This window comes from Heterocephalus glaber, unplaced genomic scaffold (assembly GCF_053883595.1).
Source record: "Heterocephalus glaber isolate CG9 unplaced genomic scaffold, H.glaber_assembly_v1.0 deba00001258, whole genome shotgun sequence".
NCBI lineage: Eukaryota > Metazoa > Chordata > Mammalia > Rodentia > Bathyergidae > Heterocephalus > Heterocephalus glaber.
The window spans coordinates 548,086-571,040 of NW_028258228.1; the positions used below are offsets into that span (position 1 = coordinate 548,086).

The 22,955-nt window shown below is 52.7% G+C and overlaps 1 protein-coding gene and 2 long non-coding RNA genes across 6 annotated transcripts in view; 2 read left to right on the forward strand and 1 right to left on the reverse strand.

Annotated features, from left to right (window-relative positions):
* The window catches only part of LOC147828157 (anthrax toxin receptor-like), a 29,801-nt gene extending 20,039 nt beyond the window's left edge, over positions 1-9,762 (forward strand). For both annotated transcript variants that reach the window (XM_087211013.1, XM_087211014.1), the window contains exons 15-18: positions 297-329; positions 1,289-1,438; positions 1,620-1,697; positions 9,357-9,762. In XM_087211013.1, coding sequence (XP_087067139.1) covers positions 297-329; positions 1,289-1,438; positions 1,620-1,697; positions 9,357-9,734 — 639 coding nt within the window. In that variant the 3' untranslated portion in view covers positions 9,735-9,762. The remainder of the gene's footprint in view (positions 1-296; positions 330-1,288; positions 1,439-1,619; positions 1,698-9,356) is intronic.
* On the reverse strand, positions 3,814-22,318 carry LOC147828158 (uncharacterized). 2 transcript variants are annotated; one of them, XR_015451219.1, is made up of 3 exons: positions 19,816-22,318; positions 19,196-19,330; positions 8,704-18,884 (listed from the first exon to the last, which is right to left on the reverse strand). It is a non-coding gene; the product is annotated as an uncharacterized LOC147828158 (long non-coding RNA). The 2 variants fall into 2 exon arrangements; XR_015451218.1 differs by having other exon boundaries at positions 3,814-19,330.
* LOC147828159 (uncharacterized) lies at positions 19,330-22,955 on the forward strand. Of its 2 annotated transcripts, none has more exons than XR_015451220.1 (3): positions 19,330-19,533; positions 22,308-22,398; positions 22,824-22,955. It is a non-coding gene; the product is annotated as an uncharacterized LOC147828159 (long non-coding RNA). The 2 variants fall into 2 exon arrangements; XR_015451221.1 differs by having other exon boundaries at positions 22,828-22,955.

Sequence of the window (22,955 nt, forward strand, 5' to 3'; positions counted from 1 at the left end):
AACGGTTAGTGGAGGTCTGAGTCCAGACGTCTTCACACACCCAGGACTGTGCTGTCCTTCCAAAGAGGCACCAGGCAGTCTGTGCCTAGGTTCTCCCACCCCTCTGGGCAAAGGAAATGGGACATGAGGTCAAGGAGAGGACAGGAGACTCAATGACGTCCCCAGACAGCACCCCCAGGCTCTAGCACCTCCTGATCCTAGGCACAAGTCTTCCCCACAAGGCATTTGGGGAACTCTCAGTGAAACCATAGCAACCCTTACACTCTCAGCCCATGCTGTGTTTCTTTATGTTCCAGCTCAAGCCACCACCCGCGCCCAGGCCACAAATGGTGAGTCCTGCTTTGTGTCCTGATGCTGGCACAGATCCATGCAGGGTAGCAACCATCAAATGAGGCAACCGGGAAGCCTGTGCCCAAATCTTCCACCCACCTGTGTGAAGGAGAGGGGACAGAGGGTCAAGGAGGGAATAACAGGAGACTCAGTGACATCCCCAGACAGCACCCCCAGGCCCCAACACCTGCTGGTCCTGACCTTTGTCACAGACAGAGCACCTTGGGGACCTGCTTCAGCGGTCACCGTCCCTACTGCCCTGATGGGCTATTCAGCCCCAAAGGTGTTTCTGGGATCTGAACACTCAGGGTTTTGGGAAAGGAGAGCTGGCTCTGTGTCCACCCTGGCTGTGTTGGGCTCCCTTGGATTCAACTTCATCTCTGTCTCCTGCAGGGCCAGGGCTGGGCTGGGCCCAGCCTTGTGGACACAGGGCTGAGGGTGGAGAGGTCTGGGGGCTGAGCTGCGAGGCTCTCCCCAGGAGAGCACAGGGATGGGGCGGGGGCAGCCTGGGGCTCAGCTGAGTGGGACCGGAAGTGCTAAGTGGCTGGGCCAGGGGACCCGGCAGGGGGTACCAGGAAACAGGGTGCTGCCTGGGACCTGTGCTTGCAGCACTGTGGCCTGGGGAGGTGGCATCTGCAAGGCCAGGGTGAGGGGGAGGGGACAGTCACCTGCCAGTGCCCTGATCCCTGCACAGCCCCCTGCCAGGCTTTGGCCAGCCAGGGGGACCTCAGGAGACCAAGGCTCTGCCCTGGGATTGTGGGCAGTCGGGGCAGAGCCAGATGTGGGAAGCAGGGGAGTTTGGCTGTTCTTCCACACAGGGCCCTCCCCTCGCTGTGGGTGCTGCTTACTGTCCTTTCTGTCACCCTGAAACCTTAGCTGACCCCACATGCAGGTGCCAGGTCAAGGTCCCCATGTCTCTGCTCCCCAGGGCCTTCAGACAGCTCTTTTTCACTTCTAGGAGCCAGAAGGGGAGAAATTGCTTCCTTCTCCTCCCCCACCATACACTCCTTCTCAGCAGCCACCCCCACCTCCTCCTCCTCCTCCTATAAACACGAGGCCCACTGTGATCGTCCACCGCTGCGGGTGCAGGAAGGCCAGAACCATAAAGGTGAGAAGGCCTAGGGTAGGGGCCATGACCCTGATGGTCACTCTGGGGACAGGAGCTCTGGGCCCTGAGCCTGGGAGGGCACGTGGCTCTGTGGCACTGTGGTTCTTGGTGCCAGTGGACAGCCAGAAACCTGGCCATGTCTATGCTATGCTGCTTCCTGAGTGCCACATTTGTGTTTCAGGGAAATCTGGGTTCCTCCTCCAACTGTGGCTACCCAAGCTGCCACCAAATGCCACGGACATGGTGTCAGCCCAGAACGGTGAGTGGAACATTGGAAAGCTCTCTATGGGTAGCATGACCCCTGCTTTGTTTCTGGGATGTGGCTCAGGGCTGAGCCAGGCACATGCTGAGGGGGCCCCCCCAGGATATGGGACATGGAGCTCATAGCTTCCCAGATGGTGTCTTGATGTGGCACCCATGCCAACCCTTGACTGGTGAGCTGGGCCAGGAAGACAGGTGGACCAGGCTATCCAGCACAGACCCATTTACCAGATGTGTCATTGCCTGGCAACCATGGGGAGAAGCCACATCATTAGGATTGTTTCCTTGGAATGTCCTGCCCCTGAGGGCTGGTAATCACCACATCCTCCTTCGGGCCAGCTGAGAGCCCAGGACTGTCCCTGTGTTCCCTTGTAATCCTCCCACAAACTTCAGTAGCCAATTATTTTTTCCCAGTTTACCCAGGGGACAGAAGCCCAGAGAGTCTGCATGACAGAGCCTCAGAGGGAGAAATCAGAACTTGAATTTGAGCCTGACTCCCTCTTCCCCACTGCCCAGATCCCTGCTGGGTCAGCCTCAGGACTGTCCTGCTCAGGCCCGTCCTGCTCAGGCCCAAGTCCCTAAACCTCTAGATGCTCCTGGGCCACAGCCCAGCCCTCTGCACAAACAGGGCTAGGGACAGGAGGATGTTTGGTGCCTTGCTCCCTGAATCAGGCAACTCCGTCTCAGTGGCTGGGCACATGGAATATCTAGAAGGTCCGTGTTGGCTGGACGCCCTGGTGCTGCTCAGGAAAAGCAGCTAGGCACCCAGGCCCAGGGACTCCAGCAGGGCTGCTTGGCATGGAGGCTGTGGCTTCTCCAGCAGGGGGCTCTGGTCTCTCTCTGATGGGGTTCTCAGGCCTGCCCTGCTTGCCTGCATGCCCATTCTCCACATTACTTCTTGTGGGGCTCCCATTATCACAGCCCGAGTGGCCCTTGTACTCCATTCCTGTCCTATGCACTGGACTGGGGTGACATCCAGTGTCCACTGGAGAGGGAGGACAGAGCAAGGGGCAGAGGTGTGAAAATGCCTTCCCCCAAGCAGAGGAAAGCAGCAGACCAGGTAGTGGATGCTGGAAAGAAGCTCAGAGGGTGAGGCTCAGGACCTGAGGGCAGCCCTGTCACAAAGGCTTGGAGGCAGGCTTCCAGTGATTGTAGAGAACTCTAACAGCTGCCCAGCTGTGCCAGGCCCCCTCCACTACTGTTTCGGCAGGTTCACCCTGCAATCCTATGGCGAGGAGCCCTGTGTCACTGGTGGCAATGCAGAGGCCCATAGGGTGAGAGGAAGTTTCCCAAGGGCACCCAGATAGTCAGGGCCAGCATCCAGGGCTATGTTCAATCAATGGAGCTCTTTCTGGAACCCAGGGAAGCTCATACTACTTAGACCTGGCCTTCCTTCTGGCTCCTGTGCCACCATCTAATTTGACCTCACCCATTCCTACTGTAGTCCTAGAGGCCCTCCTGAGTGTCTGATAAGGTTTTGGCCAGGCACCCAAGTCCAAGGTGTGTCTCCTGTGCACTGTGCCCTGAGAGAGCTCTGCAGAGTACACAGGGCCCTGACACCAGCCTAGCCTACTCGGCAAGCTCAGCTAGGTTCCCACTTGCTGGGATGAGCCTGGGGCTACATCATCGGGGGTGCCCCTCTGGCTGAGCACCAGAGGATTCTATATCATGGGAACCCACTTGGTGGCCAGCTTAGGTAACTTCACCACCCCAGCATCTTGATCCCAGGTACAGGGTAGCACCATCAACCAGGTGTCCTTCCCAGGACAGGTGTGGCTGGCCCTCTCTCTCCGCAAGTCACCTGTGTGCCCCACACCCCTCTTCCTGAAGCTGTGCTCAGAGTCTTGCCCATAGGACTGGCAGGGGGCTCTCCAAACTCCTCCTCCTCCTCCTGGTGTCAGGTGGTAGCTGACCTGGGCATGAAAACAAGCTCCACAGGTAATGAGCCTGTTCATATGAACCTGGCCTAGAATTTATAGGAGCTGCTACCCCATGTCACCAGACAGGGTCCAAGGCAGTCCCCAGACCTGAATAAGGAACCTAACTCACACGGTCCTGATCTGTAGGTTCACTGACTGCCATCCCAAAAAATAATGATTTTCAAGACTCATCAGTAAGAGACACAGGAAAGGTTTATTAGATAGAAATTAAAGGGAATACACTCAAAGGAATAGAGATCAGGCCCAAGGGAGAGAGGCATATTATTTCTGGAAGCCAGAAACTGCTTCTCTTGGAGGGAGATGGAGACATCAGGAAAAGGTGGCCCACACCCCAGAAGGATGCTGGTCCATATTACAGGTATGAGCCCAGGCTTTGGTTTTGGTTTTGGTTTTTTTTTTTTAATTTTAGGATGGATAATGTAAGCATTCTTTGATTCCTATCAACCTGTTCCTTTATCTTAGGTTCAGGTTTCTACTCCACTTTCTCAGTTAAGCCAACTTATGGACTTGCAGTTTTCCTGAGGAATTTTGGGTGTGGTGGGTCTGGAAGGAAAGGGGCCTAAAGTTAATCAAGAGAAGGCTGATCTGGACATCTTGGGTGATTCATTGTCATGGCAGCCCCCGAGGGATTGCAGCTGCCTTTTATATAGACTCTGTTCTGAGTGCTTCCCACAAATGGGTGCTTTTAATTAAACCAACAACTATGGTTGCAGGGAAGCTAGAGTCTGCAAAGTGGAGTAAGTTGCCCATAGCCAGGAGACCACAGGGCCTGCCTCCAGCAGCTCAGCTCCAGGGACCCCTTCTGTTATACAAGGTGGTCACCACAGTGCATACTGCAGCCATGGAAACTGAGCCTCTGATGTTTAGTGATGGTTTCAGAATGCAGGATTATCACTGTGCCGTGAAATGACCCAGGGGAAGCAATGTCCCCAGCATCATACTGTCAGGGTGAGATCTATGAAAATATCCAGAAAGTACATCTTTCTGCCCAAAATGGGCTACCTACAAAACACTTGTGAATATTTGTATCTTGGTTTTCATACTACTTGCTGACTTCCTAACTTTGAACATACCTGTTATTTGCTGGGAAACCGTTGTTCTGGGTAGCAGTCACAGCATAGTGACAGATGGGCCACAGAATGCATTCAGGAGCAAGGGGCACCTGCATTCTTCTCCTTCTAACCTTGACGTGGGAGGAACTAGGCCAAGGGACACTGTGATAAAGCCAAGTGGTGGCGCTCCATTGCCCAGGAATTCTAACCTAACTGTCCTGCAAGCCAAAGTCTCAGGTCCCAGGTATAGGTTTGCCATGGCAGCTGGCAGTCCTCTGACCCCACCCCCCTACACACACACACACACACACACACACACACACACACACACACACCTCTATGAAATAATCAGGAAATACAGACACAGAGCTCCCAGCACTGGAAGAAAAAGCCATCTGTCAAATTCTTGCTGATAACTTTGGGAAATGTCCCTTCACTGTGAAGTGGTTGAGTGATGTAAGAAATAACTGTTTGCTGGCTCAGACCTCTGCATTTGGTAGACAGGCTGACAGGAAAGAGGAACCTCCCCCTCCCCTTGCAATTACACAGACTCTGGGCCTCTGCAGCCCACTGGAGGCAGGCCCTGTGGTGTGGTGTCCCTGACCCATCTCCATGCATGTTCCTGCAGCTCCAGCCCCCTCCCTTGCACTCATGCTCTTGAGGGGTAAGCGCTAGGCCTGGGATGATTGTACATGTTCGAGAGTAAATAAGCAGAAAATCTGGAAATAAGCAAAACAGATTCCATTCTGTTCCTAGAAACAATAAAAACCCAAATGCCTATGCAACAGAAATATACCCACTTGTGATGAAAAGACATCACAAAGCCTTACTCATTGCTGTAAGTGAAGATTTGAAAATATAAAAGCCTGAACCATAGTGTCATATTTTCCCAGAGCAAGTCATGAGCATCATACTACTTTAGTGAAAATTGTAATGAAATATTTTAAGGAATTTGATCAAAATGATTCTAAAGTTCACTCAAAATAGTAAAGAGTCTAGAACCTTTAAGGAATTTTCAAAAGGGAAAAATAGTGAAGGAAACTTTGCCTTATCCTATATCATCAAGACCTTAAGCTCCAACAATTAAAATAATGGTCCCATCAAACAATAGCCCCAAATCAACCAAGCACCACCTGGAATAAATATGCTTTGCAGTTACAGCACTTGCCCAAGGCGATCAAACTGGGAATGCGGGCATACTCAGATGGACTTATGTATGTTTACTGCTTGTTTAATGATTTTGTAAAAACTTTTTTTGGTACCGGGGATCAAACTCAGGAGCGTGCACTTGCGGGGCAGGCTGTGGAACCACTGAGCTAAATCCTCAGTCCCAATTTTGTAAAATTTGACAAGCTATTGGGAAAAAGTACAAACTGAAGCTTCATTTCATGACATAATAGAATAAATCCCAAGTGGTTTCAAATGTTAAATAGGTAAAAAGTATTACTGCTAAGAAGTACAATAAAATGCAAGTAAATTATGTCAGCATAGAGATCTAGGCAAGCATTAAAGCAGTGGGAAGAACTCACAAAGGAAAACAGTCATGGGGTTAACTGTCCCCATTAATTCAGCAAAGATTATTCCACATCAGGTGCTGAGGACATACAGTGAAGCAGAAGAAAGTTCCACCATCATGATGGGCTTACATTTTCTTTGGGGAATGTCAGGGGAGAACACATATGGTCCAGAGAATTGGAAGTCGCTGATATGCCAGCAAATGTCTGGCTGGCCAGAGAAGACACTGACATTTACACTGAAAACGAGTTGGTAAGAGTAAGTCAGTGAAGTGAAAATCAGAGGAACTCCTTCCAAGCAGAAGAAACAACCAGTACAAATGCCCTGGGGCAGGTTGGACTTCATGAAGCGAAAGGCAAGAATCAAACACTGTCTTTGTTATCCAAGTCAAGCTGTTCTCAACAACAGTTATCATCACACTTATGTGGAGGGGGGAGACAGACATACAGCAGCCATGTGGGTGTGAGTGTTGACAGGAACAAGCTTTGCTGAAGCAGTGGTCTTGTGTCTGGACTCACAGATAAAAGCTCTCTGTTGGGCCAGGAGTTTGGCTCAGTGGTTCTCCCACTTGCCTTGTAAGTGCAGGGTCCTGAGTTTGATCCCCAGTACCAAAAATAAATAAATAAATAAAAGCTGTCTGTTGACAAATGAATAGGCAAATGAATAAATGGATGGATGAGCATGCCCAGTCAGACATGCTCCTGCAAGTAGACTTACAGTCCTTTCTGACATAAGGAGGCTTTTCCTATCTGATGTACATGAAGGGACAGGAATCTATTCTGGGAACAACTGCAGTGAATGAAGAGGAGCCCCTGTGGCAGTTTCAAGGGTGACCACAGCAGAACCTGGCTCAGCCACATTGGATTGCTTAACCTCTCTGAGCTCTACCTTTTCCATCTCACAAAAGGGGATAAAAAGAAACTCCTGCAGATATAAAGAAAGCTGGACCACACCATGGCAGACAGAAGGGACAGCCAGGTGCACCAGTAAAGCCACATGACCAGGAGTTCTTGAGGTCCTGTCTCTAGATTCAATCCAGGCCCACTGGTCATCGCCTGTACCTGGCAGCAGATGCCCTCTTCAGCATCAGGATGGACAGGCAGCTTGGGCTCCTTGGCTGTTGGGGACATCAGGAATGGAGACACCTGCCTGGGAATGTGAACCCCAGGAGAATCCCAGAGTTCCTCTTCCTCTTTCTGAGCTACTGTTTCCCTTTTGCACGTTTCAAGGTGAAGCCCCACAGCAGGGGGCGCTGAGACACAAGGTGCTCCATGTGATTTCTTCTGGCACTTTTCCTGGTCCTCTTTCCATGTGTGGGAGAGGGTGAGAACACAGCAGACAAACTCAGAACTGGGACCGGGGAGGAGACAGGGCAGAGGACAGATTCCCCATCTGTAGCACTTGCCCAGCCAGGAGCTATTGCCTGCCAATGCCAGTGTCTATTCAGATTTTTGAACCCCAGAGTTGTTTGTGAAGAGTAGATCTGTGGTATAATTTGCCAATCAGTGGAAAGGTGTGCATGGGAAGGTACCATAATAAAGCCAGTTAGAGTCCCCAAAAAGGAAGTTTTTTGCATGCTTTGGAATTCAGGGATCCTATTTTGTCTCTTGTGAATCTTTCAAGAACATAGGAAAGTCCTTCAAGCCCCATCAATTAATTTTAATGGTTTGATCACATTGTTTTGCTCTGATGAGTGCACCTGACTCAAATTCATTTGTGGTTTGTTGGATGACTTTTGTCCTAGTTTGTCTAGCCTGTGACCAATTTTCCCTAGTTGCATGGAAATCGTTTGGAGACTGGCAGATGTCATAATAGTACTCTTGCCTATCTGTGACCTATTTGTCCTTACAAAGGAGATTTTTTTCTTTAGAAATCAGAGTCCCTTGTTTCCTTGGAGATCAAGTGCCTTGTTGGCTTTTAAGCGGCCATACCAGTTTCAGCATTTAGATATTCATTTCTGCTCTTGAAAAAAGTTCAGAAACAAGCAGGGAGTAAAGGAGCCAAATTACTTATAGATACATATAAAAAATGAAATCAAAATAGGAGAATTAACAAAACTTTTAAACTAAGTGTACAGATAAAATGAAATATGTAATCAAGCATGGAAAATCAAGAGTGAATTCCCCAGAAAAGAGCTGCGGTCCTTACAGACAGAATGTGAGTTCTTAGAAACCAGAAAGACACCTATCCTTATACCAGAAAAGGCTCACAGAAAAGTTATAGTCCCAAGACTAATGGTAAGGTTCTTTAATTAAGGTACCCTTATGCAAAATAGGTCCCAAATAAATTCAATGGGAACTCCCAGGCAAAATGAAAGGGGCCCCACCTAAGAGAAGATGCACTGGGGCAGAAAGGTAAGCATAGAGAGGGGGGAACACAGGGTCAAGGTGGGCACTGCACCTGGTCCCCAGAGTCACTGATGTCTTCTGCAGGTGATCTCTTCTCACATCCCACTTCTGACACCAAACATACCACACTAAATAACCATGAGAGACTCTCCAGTGATGATGAGTTTATTGGGGTGATGCAGAGCATGGCAGTGGGAACATGCACAGCGGGAGAAACCACGGGCTTATTAAAAGGGCTAAGCAGAGGGGAACTTGAAAGGCAAAACAACAACTATGTAGTTATTTTGAACCAAGACTCCCTGGCTGCAAGGATTCATAAAAGGGTATTACAGGATCAATAACAAAGGTGGCCTTGGCTGTACAGTTAATGTATAGATGTCTTTGTAGCAGTATTTTTCAGCATAAGGGATTTAAAAAGGGAAGAGCCTTCAGCATCTGGGCCTACTGGTTGCTGTGAATCTGTGTATTTGTAAACCCACTGATTTGAAAGCTTTGTGGTGGCCTTGGTTCAAAGTTGTGGTCCTGGCAGAGACTTTTGCAATTGTGCTTCTCCAACAACCATCCATGAGATGCCCTTCTTCATAAACTCTCAGCTTTATCTACTTTAATTTTCATTTTTATTAGTACTTGACCCAAGTGACTCCATCTTGATTGTGGTTGGATTTGATTCACAGCATCGACAAGGAAGGCCCACACTGCCCATCCCGATGGGCCCAGACTTCATCCCCTTCAGCTGGCACCTGCAGCCTCTGGCCTAACTCCCACTGGCATCTTGGTGATCTCCCTCTCCTCTTCCTTTCAGGGGAGGTACACCAACAGCACCCTGATCAGTCCCCACTGTGAGCAGGCCTCCCGTGACCAGAAGATCTGCCGCCAACCCAGCAGGAAGTCCAACCACCTTACACAGCCACCATGTATGCCGAGCATCTGCCTTCCACACAGCAGGAAGTGTGTCTCCATGCCAGAGATACCTTGCAGCCCACGGATGCACCTATCTCCCAGCCAGGAGAATGTCCCACTCAGTCTCTGCACACAGTGTCACCACCTCCCAGCCAGACGATCCAAGTGTCCTCCCAGAATCCTGCCGCTGCTCTCGCCCCTCGCCCGGAAACGCGCAGAGTCATCTGGTCACTCCCATCTCCACTGCCCAATCTCTAATGGCACAAAAACCTGTGATTAAGAGATCTCTGTTTCTGACCTGAACATAATGTATTCTGTCTTGGTTTATTATCAAAAGGTATTGGGTTTTGTTGCTCATCAATAAGAGTCTGTCATCTGGGAGATGCTCCGGTCTGAAACATATCTGTGCTACACCTGCCAGGACCCACACCGTCACAAGCCCAGGTGATTCCAGCAGATGCCCTGCATTTCACCAGAGAAGAAAGTGTGATCCTCACAGTGCTGTGTAGCACATGGCATCCTACCGCCCAGCACATGCACCACTGTTTTCGTGACCAACCACCTAGGACCAGGGCACACAGGCATGGGAACCCAACAAGGGGCCCTGAGGACCTCCGGAGGGTTCCCAGGGGCCGGGTCCAGGCTGCCCAGTTGTCCCTAATCCATCCTGAGAATTAATTAAATGGCAGCTCCCATCTGCCCCCTTCTCCCTGCAGGCTGCCTTCAGCTTTGCAGGTGAATTTCTGTAAAGTTCGCACAAACAGAAAAAGGCCAGACTTTGGACTTGACTCAGCATGGATTTAACAGGATGGCCAGTGATGACCATGCTGCCCCCACCTTTTCAAAGTGACAGGGATCGCTGGAGTGGCTGTGTCTCACATGTAGGGGCCATTCACAGGCTTTCTCTAGGTCCCATAACTTTGACCTTTCATTCATTCCAGGAACTGTTGTTCCTTGTCCCTTCCTCCATTTCTCTGTCCCACATTATCCTGAGCTGCCACAGCCTGGGCTGCACACCTTGGTCTCACCTGCTGCCAGGATGGGACCTGGGTGGTGCCCACCCTTCTCAGCCTCTCTTCCATCTGCAGCTGGTTATGAGAGGCTTCCAGGGAAACAGAGTCACCATCCAGGCAATGGAGAAGGGAGCTACGATCCAGGGATGGACTTGGTGGTCCAGTCTGAGCCCCTTGGGAAACTCAGACCCAGAGCAGCTGGGAGAACAAGCAGCAACGCCCCCCCCCCAACCAGGGCACAGCCAGACAGTCCTACTGGAATCTGAGGCCAAACTTGGTCAATTTTTTGTTGCAGTTTCTATAAGTCGTGTGCATACAGAGATTTTTTTAAACAAAGACATGAACATCCTCAGTGTCCTGCTAGACAGGGAGAGGTGTTTAAGTTAAGGGCTCCTAGCCAGGCTGAAAGGTACAGAAGGGACAGTCACAGGTGCCGTGCTTGTGGGGAGGGATGGACACCCCCCCAGGAGTGCAGTGACTGGCTCTAGACTGCCTTCACCTTGTCACTTCACAGGTTCTAGGTCACCAGGGTACTGCATCCTCTGTTGGTCACTCAAGGACTCCAACATACCAGGGGGCTGTTCCACCCAGGAAGCTTCTTCTGAGATGGCTTCCAGGCCACCAGAGAAAGGTGGCAGGCTGGGCTTTTTACACCCACATCCAGGCATCCTGCAGGGAGCTCAAACATGACATGTAGACACAGAGAAGGCTGCCATGGAATCCAGGTGTGGCCCAAGAAGGAGGAGTCAGTGTGGCTTTGTGGGGAGCTTCTTGTCTGTCATGGCTCCCATCACTGAGGGCAACAACCATGGGGTTGTAAATCCCCTGATGGGTCCCTTCACCTGGGTCATTTGAGCTCAAGAAATACACACTGGAGGCAGATTGGCATGTAGGGTGTATGAGCCAGCTCTCTCATACCTGGGACAAAATACCTGACACACACAACTGGCTCACAGTTTTGATGAGTTCAGTTCATGGTCAGCTGGCTCCAAGGCAAAAACAGCATGGTGGAAGGGTATGGAAGAGAAAAGCTGCTCATATCCTAGCAGCCAGGTAAAAGAAAGAAGGAGGGCAGCTGGGTGGTGACCAGGCCCAGGGACCCAGCCTCACCATAGCCACCAGGACTGAAGGCACAAGCAGGCTGGAAAAATATTCCCAAATCTCTAAATTGTAAGTCTTTCAGATGAATGACAAAACTTGCAAACACATCACAGACCACATGGGAATGTGCCCCAGCTTATGAGCATGTGTTTCCTCCTGCCAGCTGGGGAGTTGCCATGGGAACATTTCAGAAACCCTGCCGTTGGACTGTCCGGGCTACACGGAAGCAGGGCCCGAGAGGAGACAGAAGGACAGACTAGGTGGCTGTGGGTCACTGGTCTGTGGTCAGAAGGGCAGACAGGTCTCAGTGGCCAGACACTGCAAAGCCCCCAGGAGCACTCTTGGCCTTCTCCTTAAGGTCCTCGTGCTCTATGGCCATGTAGCCCCCGAACTTGGTGTCTTCCCTCTCCCTGCCTCTGTGTCCCTCTCCTGTGGTTTTTACCTTGTCTATGCACCTGGCTGCCACTGCCCACCTCCAGTCCCTGTTTGCCTGTCCTCTGCCCAGATGACCTGCAGAAGCTGACTGGCTGCTCCCCAGGGCCACTGATGGGGAAAAGATCCTGGGTCAAATATCTGTGCTGTTCAGTTTTGCCTCAGGATAATGAAATACCTGAGATGCCTGACTTACTGCTCACAACATGAACCACAAAAACAAAATGAGACAGGAAGGGGCTGGGGTCTCACAGTCCCCTCCAGGGCACCCCCAAAGACCAAAGATGCTGGGCCTAAACCCCAGGGCCTCCCGCATGCTAGACAAGTGCTCTGCCACTGAGCCATACCTCCAGCCCAACACGTGGGCTGCTGAAGGGCATTTCAGACCTAAACCAAGTCAGGATCCACACTTGGTCTGACCACAGAGTCACTTCACACAAACGTGGCTACTGTGGGCCGAGCATGAGGCTTAGGGAAATTTGAGGATGTGGCCGTGGGCTGGACAGGTGCCACCACAGCTGTCTTCTACATGCTCAGGGTCTGCCACCTGTGTCCCATCAGTGGCCCTGCCACCCACATCCTTCATGCCTGCTCCTTTCTGTCACCACCTCCCCTCCTGCTGTCCCACAGGAAGCTGAGCTGTGTGGCAAGCAAAGTTCCTTAGTTCGACTCTTCCCACCCCGGCCCCTACTTCCCCCCACAGGCCTCCTCTCCTGCCTGCAGTCCCCGTCCTACAACCAGCCTGTGCCCCCTGGGACGAGAGGACTGGCCCTGGGCAATGAAGGGACGAGGGAGCTCCATCCCTTCTGTACAAGAACTTGAGGTCTGGGCTGCTAGCAGCAAACCTGTGCGTTGGTTTGTGAGGGCTCTGCTGTAACAGATCATCATGGACCAAGAGGCTTAAAAATCAAAATGTGTTTTCTCACAACTCTGGAGGCTGGAAATCCAAAATCAAGGTATATTTGCTTTCCATTCCTGTAACAAAATAGCTGAAATCATCAACTTGAAGAGAAAACGGGTTTGTTTTGCTTTACAGCTTTGCTGGCTTCAGTCCGTGGCTGGGAAGCCCAGTTGCTTTAGGGGCTAAGGCGAGGCTACACCTCACGGTGGGGAAAGTGTGGCAGAGCAAGCTCTCCACTATGCTGTCTGGGGAGGTGGAGAGAGAGCAAGCGGAAGGCCCAGGGTCCCCGTCCCCTTCAAGGACATGTCCTCAGTGGCCTGCGACCTCTCCTGAGCCCTGTCTCATAAGTTTTCCCCCAATTCCCGACAGTGCCAAGCCGAGGACTAAGGCTTCCACACATGGGCCTTGGGCCATCCCAACTCCTAGTTCTGGTATAAGGTGCAGGCAGGGTCTGGAGGCTCTGAGTCTCCAGGAAGCTTGGCTGCAGGTGGCTGCCTTCCCAGGGAAGGGGGTGCCACAGCCAGGACCCCTCTTGCTGAGGTGAGGACAGGGTGAGGTTATGGACACCCTGCCTGACACACACAGTGAGCAGCCGCTGCCACAGGGTGGGCTCTGGCATTTGATACCAGCTTAGGACCCAGCAGCTCAGCAGCTGGCAAGTTGGTTACAGGACCTCCTCTCACCATGAGGAGCTAGGGCAGCACGGGCCAGCGTCCTGGCCATTCTCTGGACCATGGCCCTGGGCTTGAGGTCCTTGTGCAGGTTCCGGGACTCTAAGGACATCCAGGCCAGAAAGCCAGAGGTTCAGCTCAGGAGCCCAACGCTGCCTTGGGCGTCAAGCTCAGGGTTACAATTCCTGTGACCAGAAATTCTGGTCCTTCCTTCCTATTTTCCGGCTCACTGTGCATGGGCAGGGCATCCTAGGAAAGAAGCTCTGGCCCAAGTGCTCACCAGGAGTAGGGAGGGCCTTCCTGCCTGGCTGGGTCTCTGGCATTAGGTGCCCAAAGCCACCTTGAGGCCAGGGGATGAAGAGGTGGGGGCCGGTGTGATGGGAAATAGGTCCAGAAGGTGGCGCTTGAAGCTTATGTTTGTGTAGTAGGCCTCCATTCAAAACTGACTTTACAAGCTGGGTGTGATGGTGCACGCCTATGATCTCAGCATTTCGGAGGCTGAGGCAGGAGGATTGCCATGAGTTTGAGGCCAGCCTAGGCGACACAGTGAGTTCAAGGCCAGAGACCCTGTCTCAAAAAAAAAGACTTTACAGTATCACTGCAAAATTGTGCCCCAAACATGTTGGAGACTTCTGTCTCACCATTGAGTTGGTTTTATACCCATCATGTGTCCCAGGACTGATCATGTCACCTTGCGAAGGGTTACAGCTACTTTCCCCTTTCTGGAGCCTGGAGTTGTTTATTTAAAACACGGACATCCAGGAGATGTCTGGGAGGGGCATCCTGCACCTCCCTAAGCCACAGCACATTCCCAGCTCACACAGAAGACACAGCCTCTCCTCAACAGCAGGGCAGCCCACAGGGCAGCGCCAGGCCCCCTGCAGGGACACCAAGCATCCGGGTGCTGGAAGGTCCTGCTTCTCACCTTCACCACTGCCTTCCCCTTCTCCCCAACATTAGCCACCTCCTCTCTCGGGCACCTGGGTGACCTCTGGTTTCTGCAGCCCATGGGTGGCTATTACTCAGCGAACTTCAATGACCATGTGACCCCCCCCACCCCGTCCCACATCGTGGCCTTGACCTGATACCTGATTTCTCACCTTAACCTTACCTTAACCTTGTTACTGCATCCTTGTCACTACCATCTCAACACTGCCATCCTTCACCTTACCGTCCTAAACACAATCCAGGCATCTTTTGCCAATACTGTGCTGTTTCCAGTTTTTAGACTTGTTACTCACATCCTTTGTTTAGTTAACTTCATTTTACCCTCCAGCCCACCCTTGTCTCCATTTTCCCTCCAGTGCGACCCACAGAGCCAGACACATGGTCCACTCTTGCCTGACAGGCTATCTGTCCTGGCCCCCCTCCTTTGTGTCCCGTGCGGAGGGTAAACGTCTGACTCACAGATGGAGCCACTTGTTTGGCTTTTCTATGCGCCCATGCCAGGTCCGGAAGGCTACTAGGGGAAAAATATACCACTAGGCATGGCTAATGCCCAATGCCCTCAACCAAAGTCTGTATGCCACGTACATTTCAAGGCAAAGCCCAGCTAAAAGCAAGAAAATAAGTTTCCTAAGTGCCAGAAAATTCTTAGAAGCATCTTAAAGGAGCCAATTTAAGGGAGGCTAGGTCATTAATTGGCTTCTAGATCCTTGATGATGCGAGAATGGGGCTTATGCCTAAAGGGCTCTGTATGATGCTTCATGCCAGGCGGGGTTAGGAGAGGAGGACCTGGCCCTCTGGAATGCAGACTTGGAATCTGCTCCTCATGACCTGGAGCTGCAGGGGGCTTACTGCCAACCTCGTTAAGCAGAGCCAGAAATCTCAGCCCTGCCCAGGGCGTGGCACCCAAGAGGGCCACACGGCTCACTGCCCCAGCTCTGCAGTAGGTTGGTGCAGAAAACTGACCGAAGCTGACACTTCAACCCATCTGTACCTGATGGACTCTGACAGGTTCCAGCAAAGCCAAGCACAAACTCTCTCTGAGACACCTGCCTACCCCAGTACTGGGACTCAGATATAAAACAGTCTCCTACTAAAGAGGACCTAGGAGGGAAAATCCGAGGAATCTCACCAAGCAGAATGGAGAAACAAGAAGCAAAAAATAAAGAGTTCAAGGGAAAGAAAGTAGAGAGCATACATGATCAAAAAGGGACATTTAAATAAGAGGGTGGCAAATCCTCAAAAAAGATAAAGGAAGGGCAAAATCACAGGCAAGAATAATTGATGAAAAAGGCAGAGTTTACAAAGGACCAAGTTTGGAAAGGACAGCAAGTTGGAAATTTAGTACAACCAGGCAGAGCTGAAGAGAAAAGTGAAAAGTGGGGAGAAATGGGCCTGGATGGTGTGTGGAGCACACGGAGACCTGGGGTGGACACAGAGAGCAGGATGCTCAAGGAGAGGTGGGGACGGCAGCAGCTCCCCACTCAGAGGCTGAGATCACACCCACAGCCAGCTGTGCTGACTGTGACAGACAGCAGCAGAGTGGGAAGTCAGTGTGGCCAGTTGCTGCCAAGGGGAAGTCAGGAGAGACAGGTGGGTGTTTCAGGCTAACAGAGGCTACAGAACAAGCCATCTTTATGGGGCACATGGAGTCCTGGGTCTGTCCACCGGTGGTTACAAGTGCTGTTTGGGGACTAGGAAAGTCTTCACTCAGGTCTGGTGCACCAGGTCACACCAGGTCTCTGAGCAACATTCAGGTTGGACATCTCCCATGTACACCAGCATGAAGAATCTAACCTCCATCCACTGCCTTCACTCCTTCCTGCCAGTTTTGGCCTGTGGTCACATCTCACCAACCACAAAACTGGTAAAACCAGCCTCAGGCTGAGCAGTGGCCCCAGAGTCCCACAGAGCTTTGGGAGGCTGTCCTCAAGGTCCTCTCCAGAGAAGTCATTGTACCCCCTGACCTCCCACAACGTGGGCCAGCCCCAGGAGGAAACCTCAGGCTCTTCTCAGCATGCTGGGACTGATTGCAGACATCCTTTGCCTGTACAAGTCCCATTCCACCTGCCTCTTTCCCTCTGCCTTCAGCCCTCTTTTCCTCTCCTGTGCATACATCTCTCCCTTCTGCCTACAGTCTATGTAACTGAAGTGAGCAGGGTGCCTACAGCACACGACACATGGCTTGATGCAGGAACAGGCTGCACCCCATGTACACACCCTCTGTCTGGCCGCAGACACACAGGCCACAGCTATGCACACCAACCCCACCCATGTCCCCTTTCCCCTCCGCCTTGCTGCCTCCCAGTCCTCCCTGGTGATTTTTGAGGATTCTGCAGGGCCCCTGAGAGCTGCCGCTCTGCACAAAGGCCCCAGACCAGGTCAGGCCCCTGGTGCTCCTCCCACACCTGTCTCCAGCTTGCCATCCTGGCCTGTTGTTCTCTGCTCCTCCCACAGCTGGAGCTGAGCAGCCAGCACCGGGCTCTCCTGTCAGGGTCTGCAGGCAGCACTGCATGCAGCCCAGCTCTGTGAGGTGTGAGTGACACTTGAGGTGGGATCTGGGGAACCTTGGGAGCTCAGCCAGGCTGGGTCCTCCATACATCAGGAACTGGGCCAATTTCCACTTCGCTCATGGATTTGCGTGGGCCTTCTAGGACCTGCAGAAGGGTGGGATGTGCAGACCCAGCCAGGGTGCTTACACTGCCTCCAAGCTCTTCAAGACTCCGGGCCAGAGCTCGCTTCTCAGGGTCCAGAGGAGGAGCTGTGAAGGCCATCAGGAAAGGGGAACAAGCATGAGGCAAAATGAGGGTTGAGGGGCTGGGAGTCCAGAGTGGGTGAGGCAGACATACCAGGCCAGAGCAGCAGTGACATAGAACTTGATAGATGCCACTGAGGTGGGAGATCAAGCCCAGGGTCCTACGGGAGAGGAGTCTCTGTGCTGGGAGGTTTGCAAACATGCTCAGGTCATCTCGAAGGCCCCCAGGGTCATGGAGGAGGAGGCCCGGCCTGGAGGAGGCCACACGGGCTCAGCCCACTCCCAACACCTTACTGTGTTTGAGGCCCTGTGGATTCCAGAGGGCAAGGGCCAGGTCTAGTGTCCTCCCTGCCCTGAGCCCTGAAGCCTGGCTTGGCCTTAGGTCTGTCATTTCCCTCTGGGCTCACATTGCTGCTTCTGTAGGGGATTCATCTCTGTCACCCCGATAGCCAGACTTGGCCCAGAACCTCCTAGAGGGAACCCACTCCCCAGAGTCACTGGCCTCAAACATCCACACTGTGGCCCTGTGTGGGCATGCCTTGATACCCACACATGGGGAGCAACTGAGCTCCTGAGAATGCCAGTGAGGGCACCCTGGGGCTCATCCATGGGGCTCCCGAGGGGGCCGGGGAGGCTTGGCACCCATGGACCTGTTCACCAGTCCCCATACCCCAGGCGGCTGCAGTCATCCTTTTCTGACGGCGCCTCACACAACACACCCTGTTTTCCCTGCCGATGGCCCTCACCCTTGTCCTGTGGGGAACTAGGCCTAGAATCAGCCTCCCTTGGCCTGACTTTGGAAGCTGCCCAAAACTGGGGTCTCCCAGCCAGTTCACCTGCCACAGGCCCATTCCCAGCAGCTGAGATGGCACCAGAGGCTGCTATGGCCCCAACCCATTGCCCTGCCCCAGCTGCTGGCTGCTTCTCCAGAGCACTGCTACCAGCCCAGCTCCTTTCCATGCACCCAGCCTCCACCCCAGCCCACATCTCTGGGAGGAGCAGCCTGTGACTCTGTGAAGAGCAAGGAGCCCTGAGCCAGGGTCAGAAAACCTGAGTGTCTGGCATCATGGGATGAGTCTTATCTGTCACATGTATAGTTTCCCTGTTTTTCACTGAGGGCTCCTGGATGGGGAGGTCCCTGAGGTCCAAGCTTATGCTGAAGGGCAAGTGGGAGGTAGCTGGGTTAATGGCTGGGTGTGGGGACCATTGTTCTAGGAGAGCCTTCTAGGCAGGGACCTCAGGGTGGCAAAACCCAGAGAAGTACAGATACACCTCCTTTCAGGAACAGTCTCCTGCCCTCAGCCACCAGCATGTCCTAGGTCCCCTCAGAAAACAGAAGCCTGCAAGTCCAAGAGGAGTGGACAATGGTGACTCTGTTCCTCCTCCAAGATCTGCCCTCTGGGCAGATTCTCCACACACTCCCTGGGACCCACATCTCCCAGTCCAGCACGTGGAACTCACATCTTATGGCTGTGGCAGAGATTCAAGGGGATGAGGTCAGTGACTAAGGAGACACCCGGACAGTGTGACACCCCTGTGGACAGAGGCCCTGTGTCCTCGTGTCCTTTGCTGATTCCCTCTTGCATCATCAGCTGTGTAGAAACTGAGAAACCTAGAGGATAAATAAATTAAAGTACAAAATAAAAGACAGATAACTTGCAAACTGGAAGGGGACAGAGATAGAGGAAAGGAGGAGAAGGACATAAAAATGAAGATGCGCTATGGACATGCACCAGCTTCCCATGATGAATGTGATCCTTAAGTACTGCAAACATGCACTGATAAAAATAAAAATTAGAAAGAAAGAAAGAAAGAAAGAAAGAAACTATAGTAGAAAGGGACTCAGGGGTTATTTTTCTTTTTCTACTTCTTTTTCATGATTGAGGTCTAGCAAAATGCATAGGAAACTACACCCATATTTACCAAGTTGGCTTTCAAAGCCTGCTCAGAGTTTCCAGCTGGTGCATCAGCTGCAGCCTACACTGGGGGCTGTCAGGGTGCGGCTCCCCAGGACAAGCCTAAGCAGGGCCTGGGTGGGGCCTGGGAGTCCAGAAGGGCCTGGAGGGGAGAAGAGAGGCAAATAGAGGTGGTGTTGGGTGGGGCCTGGGCCTGCCTGCACCACTATACCCACCCCAGCTGGATTCCCAGCCCACGGCAGGAGCAGAACGTGCCCAATCCCTGAGTGGTGGCCACCAGTGTCTCTCCATCTCCCTGGGAAAGGTGGCCAAGAGGTGACCAAAGTGGCCTGGTGGAAAGTTTGGGTGAGTGGGGGTGAATGGGGAGATGGTTCCTGCATGGGGCCAGGGGTGGGCACCCAAGAGGTCCACAACAGTGCAGACAGGATCCGGTGGGCCAAGCCCTGGGCAGGACCCAGAAGAAGGGGTCCAGGCCTTCAGGACCTTGGGCAGGAATGGGACCAAATGGGGAAGTGACCAGATGAGGAGACCTTGCAATGCCAGGGAAGCTGGGGGTGAGGAACTCCAGAGAAAGCTCTCTGAGAGGTTTGGGTGCTTAGAGAAGGGGCTCCTGGCTAAGGTACAAACCTGTGCACTCTAGGAGAGCCTGACAGGCTGCTCTCAGCTGAGTTATGGAAGGATAGGGAGCGGCTCTGGAGGGAAGCAGCCAGCATGGTTCAAAGGTTCTGGGAGGGTACAAGATGGGCCTGCAGAGGAAGACAGAATCCTAAGAGGCCTTGCACATGGGCCAAGGGGTTGGGATTGAATCTTCAGAGCCCCAGGAGCCATGAAAGCTGCTGGTCGGGACCTGTGGGTGCCCATGATGCAGGATAGGAAGGGTGGGAGGGCACCAGGGAGAAATGTCTTCCATTTGTCAAGATTAGCAAGGGGGAGAGTTAGCCGGAGGACCTGGCCCACAGGGGCCTCCAGTGGTTCTGCCACAGAAGTAAGTGCTGAGGTCTGGGCTATAGCCTGAGCAGCTTGACTCAGAACCCCAACTCTGCAGGTCTGGGCCATCCCTGAGCCAGGGAACAGTCAGCTCAGCAGCCAGATTATCATGGACACCCTATATGGCTGGCCAGGCTGCCAAGGTGAATCACTTGTCCCCTGGGCACAAAGCCAGACCAGGAACAAGATGGAAGAAGATGAAAAAGCAGGTGGAGCAGCCCAGCTATGGGGTGTGGACCCCATCCCAGGGCAGGATCCCCCCTCCCCTTTTGGAGAGGACAGAGCAGCCCAGGACAGGGAGAGGCAAAGGTGTGTTATCTCCTCTACAGTGTAGCTCTGAGTCACCTTTCCAGTAAGGAGGTGCCTGTCTGATCTCACCCACCCCCTGGGATAGCAACCTCTGGGGCCTCAGGTCCTGTGGAGTCGATCTTGATTCCCAGAAAATCACCCCATCTTTCTAAAAGCTTATTCTGGGAAGTGAGGCTGAGGCCTCCGGGTGTGGTGAAATCAGCCAGCCAGGAAGAGATTTGCTGGCTAATCCAGCCTGAGGCCCACCTCCCACCCTTCTTGGGTGTCTGCTGGGCTCCCTCACTTCCCCAAATAGCAAGGGACAGAGCTAGGCACTTACAGCCCAGAGCCCCCAGGCTCCCAGAGGACCTGCGTGCCTGTGGGGGAGACTTTCTCCACCCAAGTGTTCCAAGAATCCTGGAGTCAGGGAAGGGCTGAGTCACCAATAGACAGGGGAGGTGGATGGGGACAGCACGAGGTGGGCTCTGGATGAGGCCCACACCGCTGCTTGCCAGCGTGCCACTGAGCTAAGCGCCATTTCCAAAGCACCAGACACAGGCTATGGTGCAGTCAACACCTAGGAAGAGTAGCACATATGGGACTTCACCAGGAAGGCACGTCGTGTATGTGTGCACACCGCTAGGCAACATCTGCACCACACTGGCTCTCTGGAGGAATTTCCACAGAAATCATTTCGAACACATAAAGCACCATGTAAAACGCTGTGCTAAGAAATGAGACAGGAGGGGCCGGGGACTTAGCTCAGTGGTTCAGCCACCTGCCTCACAAGCACAAGGTCCTGAGTTCAATCCCCAGTGTAAAAAAAAAGGAAAAAAAAAGAAGACATGAGACAGGAAGGTCTTTCAGCATACATTTGAAATTCAAGCAAGGGTAAAGAAAGATGTCTAAACTCTTGCTCAAAAGAAAGATCCCCACAGATTTATCATAGGTGAGAATGTGCTCTGTAGTTTCAGGATTTAATGTAAGGCTTGGATGGAAGCCTAGGAGGGCTGGATGGATGAATCTATAGAAGGAAGGAGGGAGGGGGAAAAGGAAAGGAAGGTGGGAAGGAAGAAGACAGATGAATGTGTGGGTGGATAGACAGATGACAGGAAGAGAGGGAGGAAGGAAGAGAGGGAAAGGAGAGGGAAGAAAGAGGAAAAGAAGGAAAGATGAAAGGATGAACCTAGAAGTCGATGGCTGGTCAGGGAATGGATGAACAGATGACTGGAGGAGCCTGTGAGTACAGAGGCTGCTGGGTGGACGGAGTGATGTAAGGGGGAGGTGGACAGGTACGTGAAGACCAGACTCGGCACAGCTGAACTTTCCACTGAAGAATCTGAGTCTCCCTCAGACTCAGTGCCTCTCTCCAACCCACCTCCTCTCCTAGCCTCTCCCGGAAACACACACCTGAGAGGGGCCGTCGGCATAGGCACAGGGCAAAGGGGACCTCAGCCACAGCCTGAACCTGAGCCCCCAGGTCCCTGAAGTGTCCACTCTCGGGGCACAGAGGCTGTCACACATCCTTGGACACACAAGCCACACTGCCTGTCTGCACACTCTTGAGGCAGCTGTCAGCTCTGGGAGGCCTTTTCATTTCTCCTGCTGCCCATGATGGTGGGAAGTCCAGCCGAACACCTTCAGAGGGCACAGGTGGGCACAGCCTGGGTGGTTTCTCCTCACACTCCCTGCTGCTCCAGCCTGTGGAGCAAAGATCCCAAGGGATTGGAACCTGTCAAGCTGGCCAAGCTGGTCTCAGCAACCCCCCCAAAGGGGCCCTCCCACCCTGAAGGGCTGCCCACCCTCCTGCCCCTTCCCGCTCAGCAGGCCTGGCTCTCTCACAGGTTGAACAGGAGGGTGTCACGGTGAAGGGCAGCTCCCACTTCAACCCGGACCCTGACGCCAAGACCCTCTACAAAGCCATGAAGGGGATTGGTGAGTGGGGGCTGTGCCCCTAGGTGGCGCCACACTGCCTCCAGCCCTGGAAAGCACATGCCAGGCAACACCCGGAGGGCGAGCCCGTTGTGCAGTCTCCCACAGACCTGGCTTCCCTGGGGAGACTAGGGTGGGGGGCTGTTCCTTCCTGGGCCTTGGCGGGATGGGGAGGCCATCTGCTGGATCCTGTGCAGGCGACTTCACCTGTCACTTCAAGCTTTCTCATTAGCAAAATGGCCCAAGTGTCACTGTGAATCTCTTATAAAATATTTCATTTTTATTAGTGCATGCTTACACTACATAATGATTCCATTTTCATGGGCAGTTGGTGCATGTTAATTCTTTTTATGTCCCCAAACCCTCCACCCCTCCCCTGTCTCCATCACTTGCTTGCCTTCCCACTAAAGAAAGATCTATCTCGGCAGACAGGCAGGTCTGTGCATGCCCTACCAAGGTCCTGAGTCACGCGGAAGACACTGAATCACCCCGCTGCAGACAGGCAGCCACCTGATTCCACATTACCAAGGTGCAGAGGACACCAGACCACCAGACCAAGG